This window comes from Lactuca sativa, chromosome 1 (assembly GCF_002870075.4).
Source record: "Lactuca sativa cultivar Salinas chromosome 1, Lsat_Salinas_v11, whole genome shotgun sequence".
In the NCBI taxonomy this organism is placed as follows: Eukaryota; Viridiplantae; Streptophyta; class Magnoliopsida; order Asterales; family Asteraceae; genus Lactuca; species Lactuca sativa.
This window is the reverse complement of record NC_056623.2, coordinates 134,074,006-134,094,789: the sequence shown is the minus strand read 5'-3', so window position 1 is coordinate 134,094,789 and position 20,784 is coordinate 134,074,006. Positions and strand designations below refer to the sequence as shown.

The 20,784-nt window shown below is 33.5% G+C and overlaps 1 protein-coding gene across 5 annotated transcripts; it reads right to left on the bottom strand.

The window, feature by feature from the left end:
- Positions 1 to 3,366: 3,366 nt before the first annotated feature.
- LOC111895046 (disease resistance protein RPV1) lies at positions 3,367 to 10,361 on the bottom strand. 5 transcript variants are annotated; one of them, XM_052764068.1, is made up of 10 exons: positions 10,160 to 10,361; positions 8,579 to 9,340; positions 6,740 to 7,868; positions 6,255 to 6,578; positions 5,275 to 6,174; positions 4,599 to 5,188; positions 4,207 to 4,274; positions 3,996 to 4,075; positions 3,794 to 3,919; positions 3,367 to 3,704 (listed from the first exon to the last, which is right to left on the bottom strand). In XM_052764068.1, the coding sequence occupies exons 2-6, from the start codon at positions 9,151 to 9,153 to the stop codon at positions 4,619 to 4,621; spliced, it is 3,498 nt and encodes a 1,165-aa protein (XP_052620028.1). In that variant the 5' UTR covers positions 9,154 to 9,340; positions 10,160 to 10,361; the 3' UTR covers positions 3,367 to 3,704; positions 3,794 to 3,919; positions 3,996 to 4,075; positions 4,207 to 4,274; positions 4,599 to 4,618. The 5 variants fall into 5 exon arrangements, with proteins under 5 accessions (XP_052620028.1, XP_052620032.1, XP_052620030.1 ...); XM_052764072.1 differs by having other exon boundaries at positions 3,367 to 3,731; positions 3,803 to 3,919; XM_052764070.1 differs by having other exon boundaries at positions 3,803 to 3,919.
- Positions 10,362 to 20,784: the final 10,423 nt, after the last annotated feature.

The window sequence follows — 20,784 nt, the reverse complement described above, 5'->3', positions numbered from 1 at the left end:
AGAGTTATGCCGATAAACGATGGAAACCTCTAGAGTTCCAGGTTGGAGACCATGTCCAGTTGAAGGTCTCGCCCTGGAAAGATATGATACGCTTTGGAAAGCGCAGAAGAGTTAACCCGAGGTACATAGGACCCTTCGAGATCCTCGCCAGGATCGGGCCCGTAGCCTTTAAACTCCGATTACCCCAAGAGCTTAGTAACAGTCATCCTGTATTCCATGTCTCGAATCTTAAGAAGTGTTTATCCGATGAAACCCTCGTGATTCCTCTTGATGAGATCGTGATCAACGAAAACCTACACTTTGTAGAAGAACCAATCGAAATCATAGATCGAGAGATCAAACACACGAAACAAAGTTGCATCCCGATAGTGAAGGTTCGCTGAAATGCCAAGTGGGGACCCGAATTCACTTGGGAGCACGAAGACTCGATGAAACAGAAGTATCCGCATCTCTTTCTAAATACATGATTTGTATCTTAATTCTGAATTTTGGGACGAAATTCCCTCTAACGGGAAGATAATGTGACAACCCATAATTTATTCTGTCACTATAAACCGTTCCCGTTAAATAAAACCGTTTGTATTCAATTTGTCCCGTTAACTTTTGTGTTAAATTAATACAATTGCGACTTTTAATTCGGTTTCATAAGTGTCGGGATGCATTATAAACATTAAAATATTGTCCACATTCGTTTGGAAAATTTATAATTTCGTCTAAGTCGTAATTACGACAAATTAATCAGGTTCGACCAAAAGCACCATCTAACGTCAGTATCGTGTAGAATTCCACCGGACCATAAACTCAACCCCTATATAAGGGATTAAGTGACATCATTTTGAAGTTTTTACTCTCTCTCTAGAACTCGAGTTTGATCCCAAAATACTCATTTCAAGCTTCAATTTGGTAAGCAATCTATCCTAACTTGTTGTTTAACTTGATTGGTATGCAAATCTATGTTTGAATCACCCAAAACACCCATGAACATGTGTTTACGGTTTGGGAACCCTCCCATAACCGTGAACACCCCTAAAGAGGGTTTTGAAGCCCCAAAACCCCTCCAAACCCCTTCTAGTGCTTAGATATGGCTTAGAAACTTGCATGCATGAGCTTAGGACCCCAAAATATTACCATTTGAGGGATAAACATGAGTTTACAGCCCAAGAACATGCTTGGACTGTAAACCCTCATTCATGGACCATAAACACCTTTTTAAGGTGTTAAATTGCCCTTAAACACCTCCAAAAGCTTCCATGAGCTTCCATGAGTGCATAGAACCTTATATTCCTTCATGAGATGCACCAAAACATATACAAATGTGTCAAACTTGAGTTTACGGCCCAAAAACACTCTTCAACCGTAAACACCCCTCCTTAGACCATAAACACCCCCAAAGGGTGTTAAAGTGCCTTTAACACCTTGTATGGCTTGGAATTGGACCTAAAACTTTGTATACTTAACCTACAACCACTAAAACCCATGAATCATGGACAAACATGAGTTTAAGGTTGTAAAATCATGTGTTTAAGGTAGTAAACTCCCCAAGAACATCTTCATAAACCGTAAACTCCTTATCCAAGGTCATTTCAAATCCCAATCACTTCTTAAGCCATGGAATCAACTCTAGAACCTTCCTGTGTGCATTGTAAGACCATTTGGCATCCAAGAACACACCACCCATGAGTTTACGGCCGTAAACTCATGGGGATATGGTCATTGGACCGTAAACTCCCCTAAGGGCTTACTCTTGAAGAGTAAACTCCATATTTAGGCCCTACACACCCTTAGATGCCACCCGGACCACTCCGAACACTTGATTTGAAGTGTTTTCGTGTCTTGGAGTGTATAAGCATATCTAATTAGTGATTTAAAGTCTAATTAGATACAATTGTGTATCATTTCATATTACATAGGAACCTCGCGCATTCTTAAGCCTCGAACCGACGTTTAGCATCCTAGCCGACACATTCCTCGTCCGGTGAGTTCATACCCCTACGCTTTTTCAATGTTTTTAGGGTGGGGGGGGGGGGGGGGGAATACAAGCAAAAGTACAAGAATATCTTGTACTTAAATTTATTATTTCATTTGAAATGTTTTCATAATTCGTAAATTTTTAACAATCGAAACCGTACGTATTAACCCACTGTTTGACTTGCAGACTTAGTTTTCGAACCGAGTTGAAATCTTATTATATAGTGTTATATTTTATATTTCACATATGATTGTTCACATAAGTAGTTTTAAAATTATAGAACTTTTAATACGTCCTTAGTAACACTCTCCCGAGATACGAGAGTGAAGGACACATCCTGGATAACACTCCCCTAGATACAAGAGTGAAGGACTAATAAATTAGGAAGTTCTGTATTAATATTATATTTAATTTTGTTTAACCTAAGATTTGAGTTATGTCCTTGATAATACTCCCCCTAGATACGAGGGTAAAGGACCAATAACATTAATCTTAGAACTTTTGATATGTCCTTGGTACACTCCCCCTAGTTACGAGAGTGAAGGACTAATAGATTTCTGTTTTATAATTTTAATTTCATTAATCTTAAGATTGGAGTTACGTCCTTGATAATACTCCCCCTAGATACGAGAGTGAAGGACTTTTCCTATAACCAGAATCTCCTAGAGGGAGAGTGTGACTTGAGTGTATAGATCTATACGGGATTGACTACCCCGCACCTGGCTGCTAGCTACAGCCGAACCGAAAGGTTCAAGGGTGAAAAAGTCATATAAAGATACTGGCCCCGTTTCGAGCCTTATCTAGTCTGTAGTATGGTTATGGAACTCGCAATCAAGATTAAGGAAACTTTTCTACTTATTTATTAGTTTTATATATATATATATATATATATATATATATATATATATATATATATATATATATATATATATATATGTGTGTGTGTGTGTGTGTGTGTGTTAAAACTAATGTACTTTTTCAAGAATAACCGACTTTCAGGAAACTTCACGCACACACTTTAAGTATGGTAGATACTTGTACATTACTTTCAGATTCGATAACCAATCACAAACTTTTTAAGGAAAATAAGGTTTTTTCCTGGGATAACTGAACTTGTTCTTAACCAGATTGTGTAATAATCAGATAACAAACTGTTTTTAACCAAACTGTGTAACAAACAGATAACTAAACTTTACATATAAGAAAATATGGGATTTTCTTGGATCATAACTTTTTTAGAAAACGAAAGGAAACTTGCCCATTTTCAGAAAACAAAACCGCTTATGAACTCACTAGCTTTATGCTGATTTTTAAACTGCTTGTATTCTCAGGTTCTCCTTAGACAGTTATCTCGCGTTCTTTTGCAGAAGACGGAGTGTATGGAAGTCACGTCTTACTTTTGTTAAACTTATGTATCTATAAAACTTGTATAACTTACTTTCAAACAAATGTAATGATTTCTATGTAATGTAATGTTTTGGGTTTACTTCACTTACTATGTACATTGGTTGTGATACTTAACATGACGTCACCTCCGCCCCGGAACGTTTCCGCCTTCGGTTTCAGGGTGTGACAGACACCTTTCATTTCCGTGCCTCCCTTTCATGGTCCATCTTCATCTCATGCTCCGACATAGCAAATTTCAGCATTAGTTTATAAGCTTCCATTGCACCCATATTATTTGGCTTCAACTTGATGTTTAAATCTTCATATCAAATATCTTCATCGACCATTCCTAGAAATTGCAACTTTTCCTTTTATTCTTGAAAAATAGGAAGGTTAAAGCAAGAACATAAAAAAGAAGGGTTAAAGAAAGAACATAACTTGATATACCATGGAGTTAGGGCACATTTTGAACTTTCTTGAGGGTTGTCATCAGTCTATGATGTCCTCAATCGAGAAGGTAACCCACATTTCCAAGGATTTTCAATATGGAATTCTTGATTTTGACTGGCAGATGAAGAAGAAGAAGACATGTCAATTTTGTGATTCTAGGGCACAAAAGAGCAAGAGTGTGAAGAAATACCTTATATCATGTATCAGCTAATCTCAAATGCCACCACGTAGATGCCAAGTATATGCCAATTTGGCATTAACCTACTATAACTTGAACAGAAAATGAGAGTTTAATGGTCAATGTTGTTAAAAAAAATTGAAAGTGACCAAATGTGGACAAAATCTAAGTCATTTTCCCTTTATTTATGTGATGGGAGAAATGTTTGGGTATAAAAATATACCTCACGTGCATGACCAATTATGTCAGGCTTCCTTTGCAAAAAAGCTGTGAACCACACTTCCTTTTGTGCTGAAAATAGAGAGAAAAAAAAAGGTGTTCTGTTAATCACTATTCACACACATCCACTTGGACAAAGCAGTTGTATTGGTCCCGGTATATTATAATTATGTGATCCAACATATCAAAAAACGTAACCAATTGATCTAGCAAATCAACCCATTTAGACGGATCAATACTTGGGTTGACCCATAGTGCATCTGGATCGATCCATTAAAAATAAACTCTTATCTTAGAGGGAAAACAAAATCAATAATAAATGGGTGGGTCATATGATGTACTTATTTAGACGAATTAGGCTATGATAACAAAATATTTAATAAGAATGACATCAACCTTCATAGCTGGCGCCTTCTCTAATGAATTTTGACTAACGGCAAGAAAATATTCATAAACTGGATACTAGAATCCCAGTTGATTAGGATGTATTCTCCTGTTCTTCTTTGAAAACGAGAGAGATCTCCACCAATGATGTGATTCCATGACTTGTAGTAACCCAATGCACCATCATCATCATCAGCATACAAGACTCTCACCCCACACTCCTTTATAAGTTCATTATATGGCCCTGTAATAGTAATAGTAACCTGGTCACCACCTTCCATGTCATTCATTCCAAACATCCAATGACTTAACATCACGCAACACTCTCGACATACACTATATCTGGTCAAGCAACATTGGTATATCCATGTGCGATTCTTTGTTATATTACTAATTGTGACCTTTGGCGAAAGATGGATACTTCCATCCTCATCTAGAACTCGCAACATCTGCACAGAGCAGAAGTTGAATCCTCTAAGGCAGTTTGGAGATGATGGGATGGTAAATATTATTGATGGCCCCGCGCTTCTATGCCTAAACCAACTCGGCATCTCCTCCGCCTCATACATTGTGCTAAATATTCCAAATTCATAATGCATCGTCTGCCAAATACAAACCGCCTTAATTAATCACCGTAATAATTATATTAAACATATTCACATAAAGTCGGACATTTAACTAGACAAACCTGGATTCCAGATCTCCAAAAATTAGTTTTCACACGCCTGTCGTTACGGAAGTCTAAATTAGTCCATCCCAAGCTACGCAATACCTCTTCCTCAACACCCACCATTGCTTGGATTTTGACCACACCTTCTATTTCATATGACCAATGTCTGTAATTTGTTTCGTTATATGATAATCTGTCTAGGGATGTTGTTCGATTTAATACCAATTTTTCTATAGACGGCCTATGAGAAGAACTGAGGAGCAACGCTCTTAGTGTATGTGGAGGATGCTCAACTGACTTTAATTTTATACAATTCTCCATACTAAGTATCTCAAGCCTGGGAAGGGTTCTCACACAAATGGGCATGGAATCGATAAGATTTCCGTCTAAATATAAATGCTTTAACATGGATAGGCAACTGAAGTCCATGGGAAAGGATTCATTGGACAAATTATTATTTGCAAGTACCAAACTTACTAAAGACCTAGGTAAAGAAAATGCAGAGAACTTCAAATCACTTGGTATAGCACCCCCAAAGGCAGAGGAAGAGGTTATTGTATTTACGTCAATGTCGTTAGCCTTGAGCCTTTCTGGTAGATCAATATCCCTAATCTTGATCTGTGATTCCCCAAGATTACAACCCTCTAGGAACATTATTTTAACATTCGCTAACATGCTTGTGATTTTTTGAATTTTTTCAAGCTTGTTGCAGTAGCTCAGATCGATTAAGACAAGTTTAACACATTGCCCAATTGATTCACAAACCTCATTCAAACCAATGCAATTTCTAACTATTAACCTCTCAAGAGCAGGGAGTTGGTCAAAGTCACCAAGACTACGAAGTTGTTTACAGAAACTTAAATTAAGAATCTTCAATGATCCAAGTACCCTTTTGTGTTTTAAGCATGATCCGCTTAACTGTTGAAATAGGGATAAGTTAGAGTAATAGTGAATTTCACCAAATCAACATGGAATAATAACAAAGGAAGATAAGTTACCTTTTGTCTCTTTTCATGTCGTTGTGGATTACTATCACAAAAGACAAATGATTCAATATTGCTATATGACATGTCAAGAGCAACCAGATTCCCCATTGGTAAATTTAAAGGTATAGAATTTAAATGGTACCCATGCATGCATAAGCATCTTAATTCTTCCGGAAAGTTTTCATAAGAACCATTCATGTGCACATAATTGAGTTGTAGCAGCATCAGATTATCCATGTTACTCAACGCATCTATTTTCAACTCAAATGATGCACCTGACTTCTCTTTCTCAACCATTCGCATGTCCAAGGTAAGGCCTAGAATATTTCCCTTACCCTAAGAAGAACCAAAATCCAACAAAATTAGACAATACAAAATACTTATATATATATATATATATATATATATATATATATATATATATATATATATATATATATATATATATATATATATGCACATTACTAGCAACTATACGGGGTTACAAAGGCTCTTACCTTTTTTTTCTTTAATACTTTGAACGACTCCTCATGACACCATAATCGACTGCGCTTCCATGGCTTGTCAAGTGATTCTTGAAGTACTTCGAATCTTCCCATCTCTTGAACCAACTGATGCATCGTCAATTCATTATTTTGTCCTATACTAAGAAGGCATCTGTCAATGAGATTAATGATTCCGTATCTCGTGTTTATATTGCATGCCTCTAATATTGTTTCGGTAACATCTCTATCTATTCCAACAAAAAAACAAGCAATATGCTTAAACAATTCCTTATCATTGTTAGATGGCAAAGAATCAAAGCTCATTCTCAAGACATTATTTATACAGGAATTTGTTTCTTTTTTTAGCCCTTGTATGCACCCTTCCCAGTAAGCTACATCTCGATTATGTAGCGACTTGCCCAAAACTTTGAGAGCCAATGGATGTCCTTGGCAATACTTCACAAGCTTCTCTAACACCTCTTCATAACCTGCCTTGGGATGGTTGCACATGAATGCATGGGAAAACAAAAGTTGGCATGATTCAGTCCTACATAAGCCTTTAAGGAAGCGTTCTACATGCTTGGGTTTAATATTTGTTTTGAATAGTGCACAACTTTGTGTTATCCATCTTATCTTTGTTGTTATTATAATTTTGCTTCCGGGATGAAAACCTTTGTTTCCGAGTAATGCATCCAACTGATCAATAGTACTGATATCATCAAGAACTATAAAGACCTTTTTAAGGGTTAATGCATTCTCTATCTTTGAGGTGTATGCTGAAACATTATGAACTTGAATTGAACTTTTTTTTGAAATGTCATCCCAAAGTTGCTTTTGTATATCAAGCAGCCCATTAAACTTTCCATCACATCTCCTACTGATATCTTCAATACAACTGCTTGTGCTGAATTCATGCCAATATAGGTCATAGATATATTTGGCTAAAGATGTCTTCCCGATCCCGCCGATTCCCGTAATAGTGAGTATGTCTGCCGTATGTGAGGATCCATCTTTCAACCATGAAGTTATGAACTTAATCTCATAGTCCATCCCAATAAGTTGTTGCCGAACACTCCTTGAGGGTACATGTAACCTACGGTGGATGTCCTTCACAATTTCTTCAATAAATTCCGTCTCTAGCCTGAAACTTGATTTAATAAGAGTTACAAAACACAATACACAAAACTAACAAACTAGATTTGAAGATGTAGTTTATCCAAAGATCTAAATCAAAAGTATATCATAGCTGTATTTTTAATTAACTTCTTCACATCAACACCATATAGGATTAGCACCTAATGTGTAAGGTCGTGAATATTTATGTATGATAAAGCCAAATCCACAAACATGTTACAGTTTCATTAATGTTACAATTTCATTAATGGGCCAACTAACTTCACTATGTTTCTACAAGACCATCAAACTTAACTATTAATGTGGTTTTGCATGTGTCTAAAACAAATACGCCAGTTTTAGGTTATCCGCTACTAGTTATATGTAAGAACATATTAACATAATTGATAGTAGATGCATACCAAACTATTCAAAATTTGGTTTAAAAAAACATATTAAAATAATTGAAAATAGGTTATCTTAAAGAACTACCTTATAATAAAATACTAAATGCACAGAAACACGTCAGATTTATCATAATGGTTAATCTATCTATCTGTATTAGTTAATGAGATCACAAAGCAGGATACTTGGATTCGATTTTTTGCATTTTCATCATCCTAATACATGAAATATATGCCTATTTGATGATATTGAAAAGCATAGGCAGAAGACCGCATTGACATTTCATGTGTTTACTAAAAAAATCAAAGGTGTATGAAAATATGAAGCTGTTACCTTCCATAAACATCATTCCCTTTTAAATCAGCAACTTGTGTAAGTGCTTTATTCCACCGGTCCATCTTTTGAGCCCATTGACTTCTTTTATTTGCATTTGTCTCTGCCTCCATTGTTTGTTTATGCTTAGCCATTGCATCTCCAAAGCTACTTTGCTGCTTCCTGACATGGGTTGGCTCCACATGATAGAAGATTGGGATGACAATATGGTTGGATGTCATACGCTGCTCAAGGATCAGCACCAATTCATCGAGACACCATGTTGAAGAAGCGTAATTCTTAGACACCACTATAATAGAAGCCCGAGATGCCTTAATTGCACTCTCCAATTCCGGTTTCAAATCTTCCCCTGTTTCAATCTCTTCATCATCCAAAAAGGTATTGATATTGGCATGAATGAGGGCCTTATGAAGGTGATCAGTGAAACTATGACGAGTGTCAACACCTCTAAAACTTAAAAATACATCGTATCTTTGGCCATCAGTTGATGAACTACTGCCACAAGTTGGTGAACTATGGCCATGAGTTGATGAAGAAGATGAAGATGCTTCTGGAAGTTCAGATAGAACAACCATTATGAGTAATGAGTTGATGACTCTTCACCCTTCCCACAATTTTGTTTATTTATTTAAAGTTTCTCCTTATATACAGGGTGTATCTTAGTAAGTTCTGAAACTCCTCCACACGTTATCGGCTATGAAAGTTGGTTTCACCGGCTTTCCTCCCTTGTGTTCCAATGTAGGGATCTAATACATAATGCCTCTACATAAATTCGAAACTATTAATATCTACTATATGCAACTTAAATCTCATCAAACAAATTGAAACTCAATGATAATAGTATCCTTGAATTCTTCGAAAATAAACTTTAAAGTGATTAGATTACAACACATATGAACTCTAAATGTATAAATATGCCACTTTTTATTCCCAAACTTCAAGTTTTGAGTAGATTTTGGAGCTATATAGTATAGAGTGTGTGTTTTAACCCTTCTTTTGGATTTGATTAACTCACATAAACATGCCTGCTATTGTCTAAATAAAATCCATTTGATGCTCACTTAAACAAATCAACACCAAATACGATTATGTAAACAACTATAAGATTCACTGTTAGCCCTCATAAGAGAAATTGCAATACACAGAGGAAATTTCAAGCTTGCACTGTATATCAACAAACAATTAAAAGATTTAAACAAAAAAGGAGTACGTTTCTTGACTTGGAAGTTCATAGATCCCCTAAATTAGCAACAAAAATCTTTTCAACTTTGAAATTCTCTATCACTGGATCTAGTATTAGCATACATCTAAAGGATTTCGACTTTCATTTATGGGCTTGATCCAAATGATATGCTTTTGAAACTAACAAGCCATAACCTTTCTATGGTTTCAATTTCAAACTCTCCAGAATTAATTGAGCAACAGTAAATGATATAGACAAAATCCAATATTCATCTGTTAAGAAAATAAAAAAGGATTATGATGTAATTTATGATTAATAAGATGAAATGATCTAACATATGAAGCTAAACTATAAGAATGTCCCTTCATAGTTAACTACCGACATGAAGACAAACAGACCTGAAGCAGCGATGATAGAGAAGGAACAAGCAGTGACGAATCTGAGAAAGATGACGACTGAAAATTACAGAGGTTTGTTTGTCGGCAGGGAAATGACGAGCCAACGAGGAAGGAAGGGAGACTGCTAGAGAGGATAAGATGGGCGTGGTTCTCCTTTGCCTTGAGAATCGATGGTGGTCTCTTTTTATTATTTTCTGGAGATATGGAGAATTCCATGAAATTTAATGGTAACTTGGGGTATATTCTAAGAAATTATTTGAGTCAACAGGGAAACGACTAGTCAACGCCAGAGACTTTAACAACGATAATATTTGCAAAATGTTGTAGGTTTTTGTCTTCTTTTATGATTTTTGTTCCTTAGTCTTCGATTTTTTATTTATTTATTTATTTTTTTGTGATCCTTGTCTCTATTAATGGGTTTTCAATTTATCATAAAATCAAATTAAAAATATAACATTTAAATTTACAAACCCTTATGATTTTATCTTAATTATTTTTTTCTTCATATTATATATATTCATTGAGAAAAAAAAAGTTTATTTAAACATCATATAAATAATTGAAAAAATTACAAAAATGGTCCTTGTGGTTTGTCAATTACTGTAGGTAAGGTCTAAAAAAAAGTTTATTAGCAAAAAATGTTCCTATTTGATGGTTTTGTTGCGGTTTTGTTCCCAACTTCGTTAAGTTTAACAACATGGCTGTTAATTTTTGGCAACTGACGGATTTACCCCTGAGACCATTTCTGCAGTTTTATCTTTTTACCAAACTACAAGGACCAATTATGCAATTGTTCTTTTACATTTTATTGAATTATTATATATTAAGTATTTTAATTACTTTTTTCTTGTTGTATTATTTGTTATTGGATTATTATATATTAATAAATATTATTTTTAATATATTTTATTTATATATTAATAAGTATTACTTTTTAATTTTTTTTTTGAATTTTTTCTTTATTGCATTAATTCTTTTTTATTGGTTTATTATATATTAATAAATATTATTTTTAAAATATAATATTTATCTTTTAATAAGTGTTACTTTTTTAGATTATTAAACTCAATTAATTAATTTTTTTAATTTTTTTATTTCGTTAATTCTTTTGATTGGATTATTATATATTAATAAATATTATTTTCAATATATTATATTTATATATTAATATATATTACATTTTTTATTATTAATTTTTTTAAAAGATTTTTTTTATTTTCTTTCTTTATTGGATTAATTCTTTTTTATTGGATTATTATATATTAAACAAATATCATTTTTAGCATATAATATTTATCTGTTAGTAAGTGTTACTTTATTTGATTATTAATTTTATTTAATTAATTTCTTTTAATTTTTTTATTGCATTAGTTCTTTTTATTGGATTATTAATTTAAATTTATTGTTTTTATTAATAATTAATAATATTTATTTAATTGTTTTATTTTATTTTAATTTCTTTCTTTATTGTTTTAAATAAAAATATCAAACACTCCGAGTCAGCTCCTCCATTCGTTGCACTTTACCACCTTGCGTCCTCGTATCATCTCGCTGGAAATCATCGATCACCGACTACATTCGGCTATTCTCGATGAATCTACACCAGTTGACTACTCACACAATGTGAAATAAACCCCAGAAAACATACTTCCTCTAGCCGACCATTCATTACAGATACCACCATCGATGATGACAATGTTAGATCGAGGGTTTTCAAACCACCATAGTTGCTATAGGTGGTGACAAAGTTGTAGAACTCGTTACTCGGTACTCGTTCGGCTGACCGCCGAGTAGCAAATACTCAAATTTGGTAATTCATGTACAAATATTTTTAAGGAAATTATATATGTTAAAATCATAAGTTTATTGAAATAAATAACAAATTTAGATATATGTGAATACACAAAAACTAAAATACACACAATGATTTCACTTCGTGAATAATTACTAAACTTATATATATATATATATATATATATATATATATATATATATATATATATATATATATATAGTAACAGGGTTGGAGACGACCCCATAGTGGTATGTTGTAACTGAGTGATGGTGGTGGTGTTGTCCAAAATATATTATCTTTCAAATATTTAAAATAAATTAGAGAATGCGGGTAGGTATGATTTTTTGGTATTTTTATTTGAAACAATAAAGAAAGAAATTTAAAAAAATAAATAAAAACAATTAAAAAATATTATTTATTATAAATAAAAATAATAAATTTAAATTATCAATCCAATAAAAATAACTAATGCAATAAAGAAGAAATTAAAAAAAAAATCAATTAAAAAAATTAATAATATAAAATGTAATATTTATTAATATATAAATATAATATATTAAAAATAATATTTATTAATATATAATAATCCAATCAAAACAAATAACGAAATAAAAAAATTAATTAAATGAATTTAATAATTCAATAAAATAACACTTACTAATAGATAAATATAATAATATATGTTAAAAATAATATTTATTTAATATATATATATATATATATATATATATAATAATTATAATAATAATAATAATAATAATAATAATAGAACAAAAAAGAATTAATGCGATAAAGAAGAAATTCAAAAACCGTATTTAAAAAAATTAATAATAAAAAAAGTAATATTTATTAATATATAAATATTATATACTAAATATAATATTTATTAATATATAATAATTCATTAAAAATAATAATACAATAAGTAAAAATTTAAAAAGAAAAAAGTAATTCAAAAAATGAAAAAGAAAAATTGCATAATTGGTCCTTGTAATTTGGTAAAAAGATAAAATTGCAGAAATAATCCTAGGGGTAAATTCATCATTTGCCAAAAGTTACCAAAACCACAACAAAACCTTCAATTAGGGACCATTTTTGATAAACTTTTTTTGGACCTTAACCACAAAAATTGACAAACCACAGGGACCATTTTTGCAATTTTTCTAAATAATTTTTAAAAAGTATAAATACGTATTGTTACATAAAAATACAAATTTATATTTTTATACTTCTAAAAATGTAAAATACATATTTGTACTTGTAAAGAAGTATAAATACATATTTATACTTCTAAAAAGGTATAAATATGTATTTGTAACTACTAAAAAATATAATTATATTTCAAAAAACATAAAAATACATATTTTTGTTTCTAAATACGTATTTTTACATATATGCTTCTTAAAAGTATAAATACTTTTTCCTTTTTAGAAGAATAAATACGTATGTTTATATTTTTAGAAGTATATAGATGCATTTTTAGAAGCATAGATATGTATTTTATGTTTTTTAGAAGTATAAATATGTATTTATAATTCTATGGAAGTATAAATCTATATTTTTATATTTTTAAAAGTACATAAGTACAAATATGTATTTTTAGGTTTTTATAAGTACTACATTTTTTTCATATAAACCCGCTTCTAATTTATAATATTTCTGGCTACGTAAAATACATATTTATACTTCTAAAACATATATTAATATTTCTAAAACTATGTCTTTATATTTATATAAAAAAAGGTGTAAAATGCATTTTTATACTCCAAAAAACATATTTATATGATGTTTAGTTAAAAAAATCCTCAATAAGTGCATTTTTTCTGAATGAATACGGATGATACGGGAAAAAACATATATAGGGTAAAAGCATAAAAGATTTGTCAAGTTAAGGGTATTTTTTCAAATTTATTTTCATATCCACCTCGAAACTTACAATTACAGGTAACAAGGGCCAATAAAATAGGAAAAAAAATCTTAGCAAACTTTGGGTATTAACGAATAAGAAATCATCACATATACAAAACCGACAAAATTTTAACAAACTTAAGGACTTTCATGTCAAAAAGCCCTTGTAGTTTTTGCCTTACCCATGATGCCTATATTCATGGTTTAGCTTCTTCTGAATTTCTTTATTATTTTCTTTTCCATAACTAATGATATATATTCATCTGCAATGTTTTATGAATAGTATACACAATAATTATCGTTTTGTAGGCTAACTGTAACATCCCAAATTTCACAATAATTTTTTTTAAACAAAAGTAAATGTCCAATGTCATAAAGTTGTAATCACAATAAAACCATTTTTTCATAAACCGAAATCCAAAATCAGAGTTATAAATAAAACGTCGTGTAATCTTAAATCATAAATTGTTAATGTGTGTGTACAGTCACACTTTCGCTTTCCCACGTTGACTAGAAGTACCTGAAAACGCTTAATCCATAATTGTAAGCCAAAATTTAGCAATTTACCCCAAAAATATTACATACATCATAGAACATTATACATAACCATAACCGCTTGTTTAAGCCAACGACCTGTTTTAGCCAAACATAGCATGTATATATACAAGCAACGAGCAAGTCCCTAATAATCTAGCTAAGAATACAACTATGACATAAGTAATACATTGAGAAAACTTACATAAATCCAAGAGCTCAATCCAACTACCCAAGGTCCAACGAATTAGTTACACGAACCGCCTAACTAATCAAAGGCTAAAACTCAGTCTATAACTCAACATCTCATAGATTGACATATGATAGACCAAACGTCAATTTGGTCAAAAAGTCAACGGTCAACGGTTGGCCGTGTCATGCCCATACACAGTGTTGCATCGAGAAACACAAACTGACAAAATAGTCGCGATTTTCCTAAATCTCACGCCGGGAGCCCTAAGTTGTCACGTTATGATAACAAGCTTAACAACCTTCTCTTTAAAGAGTCTAATCCCTTAAGTCCAAAAGCTCAAAACTTCATATCTAATTCTCACAAAGGTTTTAATGGATAGTGTTTCCAACTTTATCCATTAAATTGACTTAATTAAGCTAGATATCAAATCATAAGTCCAAAAGTGTCCAAGACACATCTATCTTCATGTATGGAGAAAAGAGAGCTCTTGCATGCAATCTTTATTCCACCATCTGATTAGATATGGAACCAAACATGAATCCAAAGCTTAAGAGATCTCCAAACTCTATAGAACAAGCCACAAAAGAATTAAAACTCATGAAAATTGACCAAAAACCGAACAAATCATAGATCAATGGAAGAAAAGACATAAAGCTTGAAGCTTTGAACCTACAAAGGTCCAAAGATGATGTGAAGGATGAAAACTCTAGATGAAACACTTCCAAGATCAATCTTCCTTCTTTTCTTTGTTGAAAAGCATCAAACAACACCAAGAATGAGTTTAGGATAGAGGATGAGCTTCAATGCTTCAAGAGAGGCTAGGGTTTCATTAGAGGTGGTCAAGGAGGTGATAGAGGTTGCAAATACCGATACTCAAGGTTTAATACCATTAAATAGGCCCAAATCTGGAGGCATAAAGCCTAAGTCCACATAGAAGGAGTCACACCATGACACCTCTTATGTTGTGTCGTGAAGGGCACGTTCCAGCAAGGCCCAAAACAACATAAGCCTAAACTAATTCGAGCCCAAAACTAACCCTTATAGTCTAAAGCCTTGTTCTCTTAGCCCACAAAACTCATTCTTTTTTGGTCCAAGACTTCATCCCTTAAGACCTGAGACCTTCTCTTGATCAAATTAAAGTCTATCTTTCCGAATAATCAAACATCACAAAACCAGATGTTACAATTCTCCCCCACGTCAACTAGATTTCGTCCTTGAAATCCACCTTGACTAAAACTGTAGAAAACAACCCCTTACGTAAATCCTTATAACTCATCCAGACCATTCATTAAATCAATGCATCAATAAAAGGGTTCACAATACCTCTTGGAATCTAGGCAATGTCGTTATTTAAAACTCAACCATCGAAACTTATACAGCTCACAACCATCTCCATCCCATGTAACTTTGCAACACTGGAAATCCATCGGTCTTCCACCAACCCGTACTCACTCACAAAACTTCCACCAACCCTACAGCCGCTCATGCATGTTAATCATACATAATGTTGGATTCCATAGACAACAGAATACTTGTTTCTACCATAAGCAAAGTATGTAGGAACATGCACCCCCCCCCCCCCCCCCGAAAATAATTGAAATTATTAAAAACAGACCATAACCACTCACCTTGAAACGTGAGTTCGATTTGTACGGAATTGGTTTATTTCGAGAAGCTTGACGTGAGAAACCACAAACCACAATTCTTAATCTTTGAAATATTTTCGGGAATGTTCCGTAAAGAGTTTAAACTATTTGGAGCTGCTTTGTAATTTAATTAACCAAGGTAGGACTATTTTGGTTAAAATAAATCAAGAAAGGGACTGAAATGGTTCAGATGGAATTAATGTTTGAAAATCTGGGCTGATTTGGTTAAGAATTCCCAATGAAGGGGGTGAAATGCTTATATTTATTTAAAGTTTGAAGATTTGGGATTTATTTTGTTAAATAAACACATGGAGGGACTAGTTTTGTTTAATAACCTAAACTAAGTAAAAATTAGGGCTTTTAATTTGCCTTCGTCATCTATTGATCGATCAGGGGAATGGAACGGAACGATTAATATCAGATACGAAGGAACACGGAGGCGCTGAGTGATGTCTCGGTGGTAGCTGATCAGTGATGCAAGGGGGTGTCTCAGCCTATCTCCAGGGAACCCTTGTGGTTTCCTACTCGTCGTCGGCAGCAAAGAGGACCAAGGGAAACAACAACAAGGCCGAAGGGGGAGGCAGGGGGAAGCGGAGGCGGCATCCGACGGTGAAATTTGAAGGGAAGGTGGTTCTGTGGTGGTGCTCTACGAAGCAAGAGGGTGGAAGTCAAATACATAAATCGAAGGGGAAATAGACTTCGATCCTTGACCGATCGAAGGAAAAGAAAATGAACGGAAGTAGTGTGACAACCCGAAATTTCCATTCTGAATAAACCATTTCAATGCAATAGAAGTAGAGCAGTTACGGTAAAAATTCAGACTTAGAATATAAGTTTGGCAGTTTCAGGGTTTTACACCAAAAATGGTTATTCGGAGAGTGGTTGCACTAGGATTTTGTGCAACACTGTAAATTCCATTACCCTAGATCATTAGAATCCATTCCGAGAATAGAAATATTTTCTGCCCAAATATTTCAGGACTATAAATAGTTTTCTGAACCAAATTCATTCATTATTCACATTTCCAACTAGAGAAAAGCCATTTTCTCTCTGACGGATCTTCGGGTTTTTATCCCAAATTGTGAGTAACTCTTTCTAGTAGTGTTAGAAAGCTTTAAATGTGTTCATAACATAGATTACATAGCTAAATCATCCGATTTAGGAGTTTACTTCCCAAGGTGTTCTTGAGCGGTAAACTCCCGAAACCGAGCCTAGATTGTCCCCCATGCTTAGAAACTACCTTGGACATGTATGGGAGTGTGTTAGGGACAAGAAAACAAGCCACAATCCACCCAAAATTGGGAGTTTACGGCCCATAACCCTCTTAGGCCGTAAACTCCACATTCCAACACTAAATGGTGTTTTGAGGACACTAGGACTTAAAGGCTTGTATCTAGACTATTTCCCCAAGTAGAACAAGGTCTTAAACACATCAAATGACACAACTAAAAGTGAGTTTACGGCCCAAGAGAAGCTTAGGCCGTAAACTCCATTGAAATGGACAAAAGGGTGTCTTCAAGACACCTAAAGCCCTAGACCCCTTCATGGAATTGTTTCCCACAAAAATGAAGAACCAAACCACATCAAAATCACTTAACCAAGTGAGTTTACGGCCAAGACATGGTTCTTGGGCCGTAAACTCCTAAAAAGAGCACTAAGGTGTGCATAATGCCTTCATATGCTAGGAATAAAAGTCTAGAACATATCCCACAAGTACAAGAGGCTTGAAAGCTACAAAAACCCACATTACTTAGAGTTTACGGCCGTAAACTCTAAGGGGAATGGCCTTGAGGCCGTAAACTCCTAATTGGAGTACTTCTAGACCCTAAACCCTTCCAAGGACTTAACCACTAAGTTAGAACAATTCTAGAAAGCCTTTGGGACTTCAAAACACACCAAACACACATGTTTGGGAGTTTACGGCCGTAAACTCAAGAGTTTACAACCGTAAACTCCATGTGTGATGGTTTATAGAGAGTAAACTCTCACATAGGGTCCTTTGGAAACCCTAAACACAAATACCCTGTCCCAGAATAGCTTAGATGCAATCCTTAAGGCTTGAAACACTTATATAAAAGTGTTTATTATGTCTAGGATGTCTTAAACATTATCAATTAATCATTTGTGTCTAATTGAGTGCATATATGTGTGATTATATGTTCATTAGGATCGTAGTGTGTTCACAAGTCCTCGCTTGACACCTAGCCATCCTATACCGTTCAGTTCATTCCAATCACCTACTACAGGTGAGTTCATACCCCTTAACTAATGTTTTAAACTCTTTTTAAATGTTTTATTGGGGGGGATACAAGTAGAATCATGCTACTTATTATGTCAATCACATGTGATTAGTAAGTAGGATTATATTACTTATTACATCAATCACATGTGATTAATATACAGCATTCAAATGATTTGGCTACTCATTAGCCGTTTTACCAAACAGTTTCCTTCAAATGACTTTTTATAAACATTTTATATGTTTTAAACTCCTTTTTACATTGTACAGCTTACTTCGTACATTTCCCTTCAAACTTATTTACAACTGTGTTTCAAACAAATGTTTCCTTATACTTAAATTGTTTTATTAAACTTATGCCTTCAAATTGTTTTATAGATTGACATCAAGTTGATCTTTTCTTAAAATAATACTTATATTTCAAATGTCTTACAAAACTTATTTATGCTTTTATATTATAAATTGCATGCCTCTATATGTATAGTTATATAAGAAATGTTTAAAAGACTTAGGAAGGCTATCCACCCTATTTCCTTTTCGCGCCTTGAGATGTGGTCTGGTGGGACATTGGGTATTCGTCCGAAAGTCGTTTAAATATTAGTTATATATCATGTGTACATATATAGTCATAAAAGGTCCTTCAAGTTCATCCTATACCCTTGGGTAGCAAGGGTATACATCCATGTCTACACGTACCACTTAGATTACTAGAAAGCTACCATATGGGTAGTTCAAGAAGATACTAGAACCATTGCTAGAACGCGATATCATACAATGAGTCAGTTCATTCATGAGTCAATACTTGCTAGAACTTTTCAGCACATTACATATACAACTATACTAGGACGAGAACATATACAGCTATACTAGAATGATTACATTACTATACTTGCTAGATAGAGAGAACACACATTACAGCTAGCACACGTAGAACATTACAATACACTACTGTACTATTACATGATCGCTCTTACTTGAGTACAATTACATGATCACACTTACACGAGTACACTTACATATACATAGAATAGACGTCACTAGGTGCTATAGCACGGAACCAGTTCAGGATCTAACTATACTGATGAATCACACCGCAATTGTGATACTTATATCGAGTATACATGATCATTCGGTAATGTGGATGCTCACTGCTTGCATTCATGCAGGGGTCGTGGGTAGGTCCCAAAATCCCTTTGATAGGGGAGCGTATAGTCTGGGATCTAGACATCACATTATACCTTATCCCTCAAATAAGGCAGTTGAGTACCGATGTAGTTATTTATATTAAATACTACAGTACTTGGAAGTGTTACCCTAGATTTAAGGTAATAGGTACGGTTGTAGTTCTTACAGCACTACACCATAGTACTATTTCATTTTCCCATTACATTCACTTCGTGAACATTCACACGACGCACATTAATGTAGAAACTATATTTTTGGATAATGATAGTTATACTTGGGAAAATACATACTCTTACAAGGAACATACATTCCGAACAGTTAGGTCTTGGTAGAAGACTACATTCAGAACAGTTAGGTCCTGGTAGAAGACACCTTCATATACTAGTAGGAATCATAGGGATTCTAGGGTTTTTCAAACGTTTACAGTTGCTTCATATACATTTTCAGAACTTACAGTTCATATACATTTTCAATACTTACAATTCGTATACATACAAATACTTACATTTCAAATACATACAAGTATTTATATACAAATTAAGACACTAAAATACTTATGATCTCACCAGCTTCAAAGCTGATACTCGCTTTCAAAATTACTTGTATCCTCAGGTCATCATAGATAGGTACCGATGCAAGAAGAAAGGAAGATGGAGCTTGTTCAAGACTTTTTTTTTTTGATTTATGCTTTAGTGTTTATCAAAATTTGACAGAACACATTTGTATAATAATTATATTATTAATGCAATGGATGATGTTGTTGCTTGTTTACTACTTTACATTGTTGTTGATATTATACACGACGTCCTCCGCCCCAGAACGTTTCCGCCGTTCCTGGTTTTGGGGTGTGACAAGTAGCCATATCAAAAGGTGGATCAATGGTGGCTAACAAGTGAGCGGATGGGGCTGCTTCGGCAGTTTGCCTTCGTTGCTTCCGATTCTTCTTTTCTTTTCTTTTCTTTTTTCTTGTTTTCTTTTTCTTTTTTTGACTGAAATCAATGGGACTTGGGGTGTTTGGATAAATAGTTTTTAGCTTATTAGCTTATTGCTTATTTGCTTATTGCGGTGGGAATAAACACTTTTTAAAATGTGTTTGGATTAGTTTATTGTGGCGGGAATAAGTAA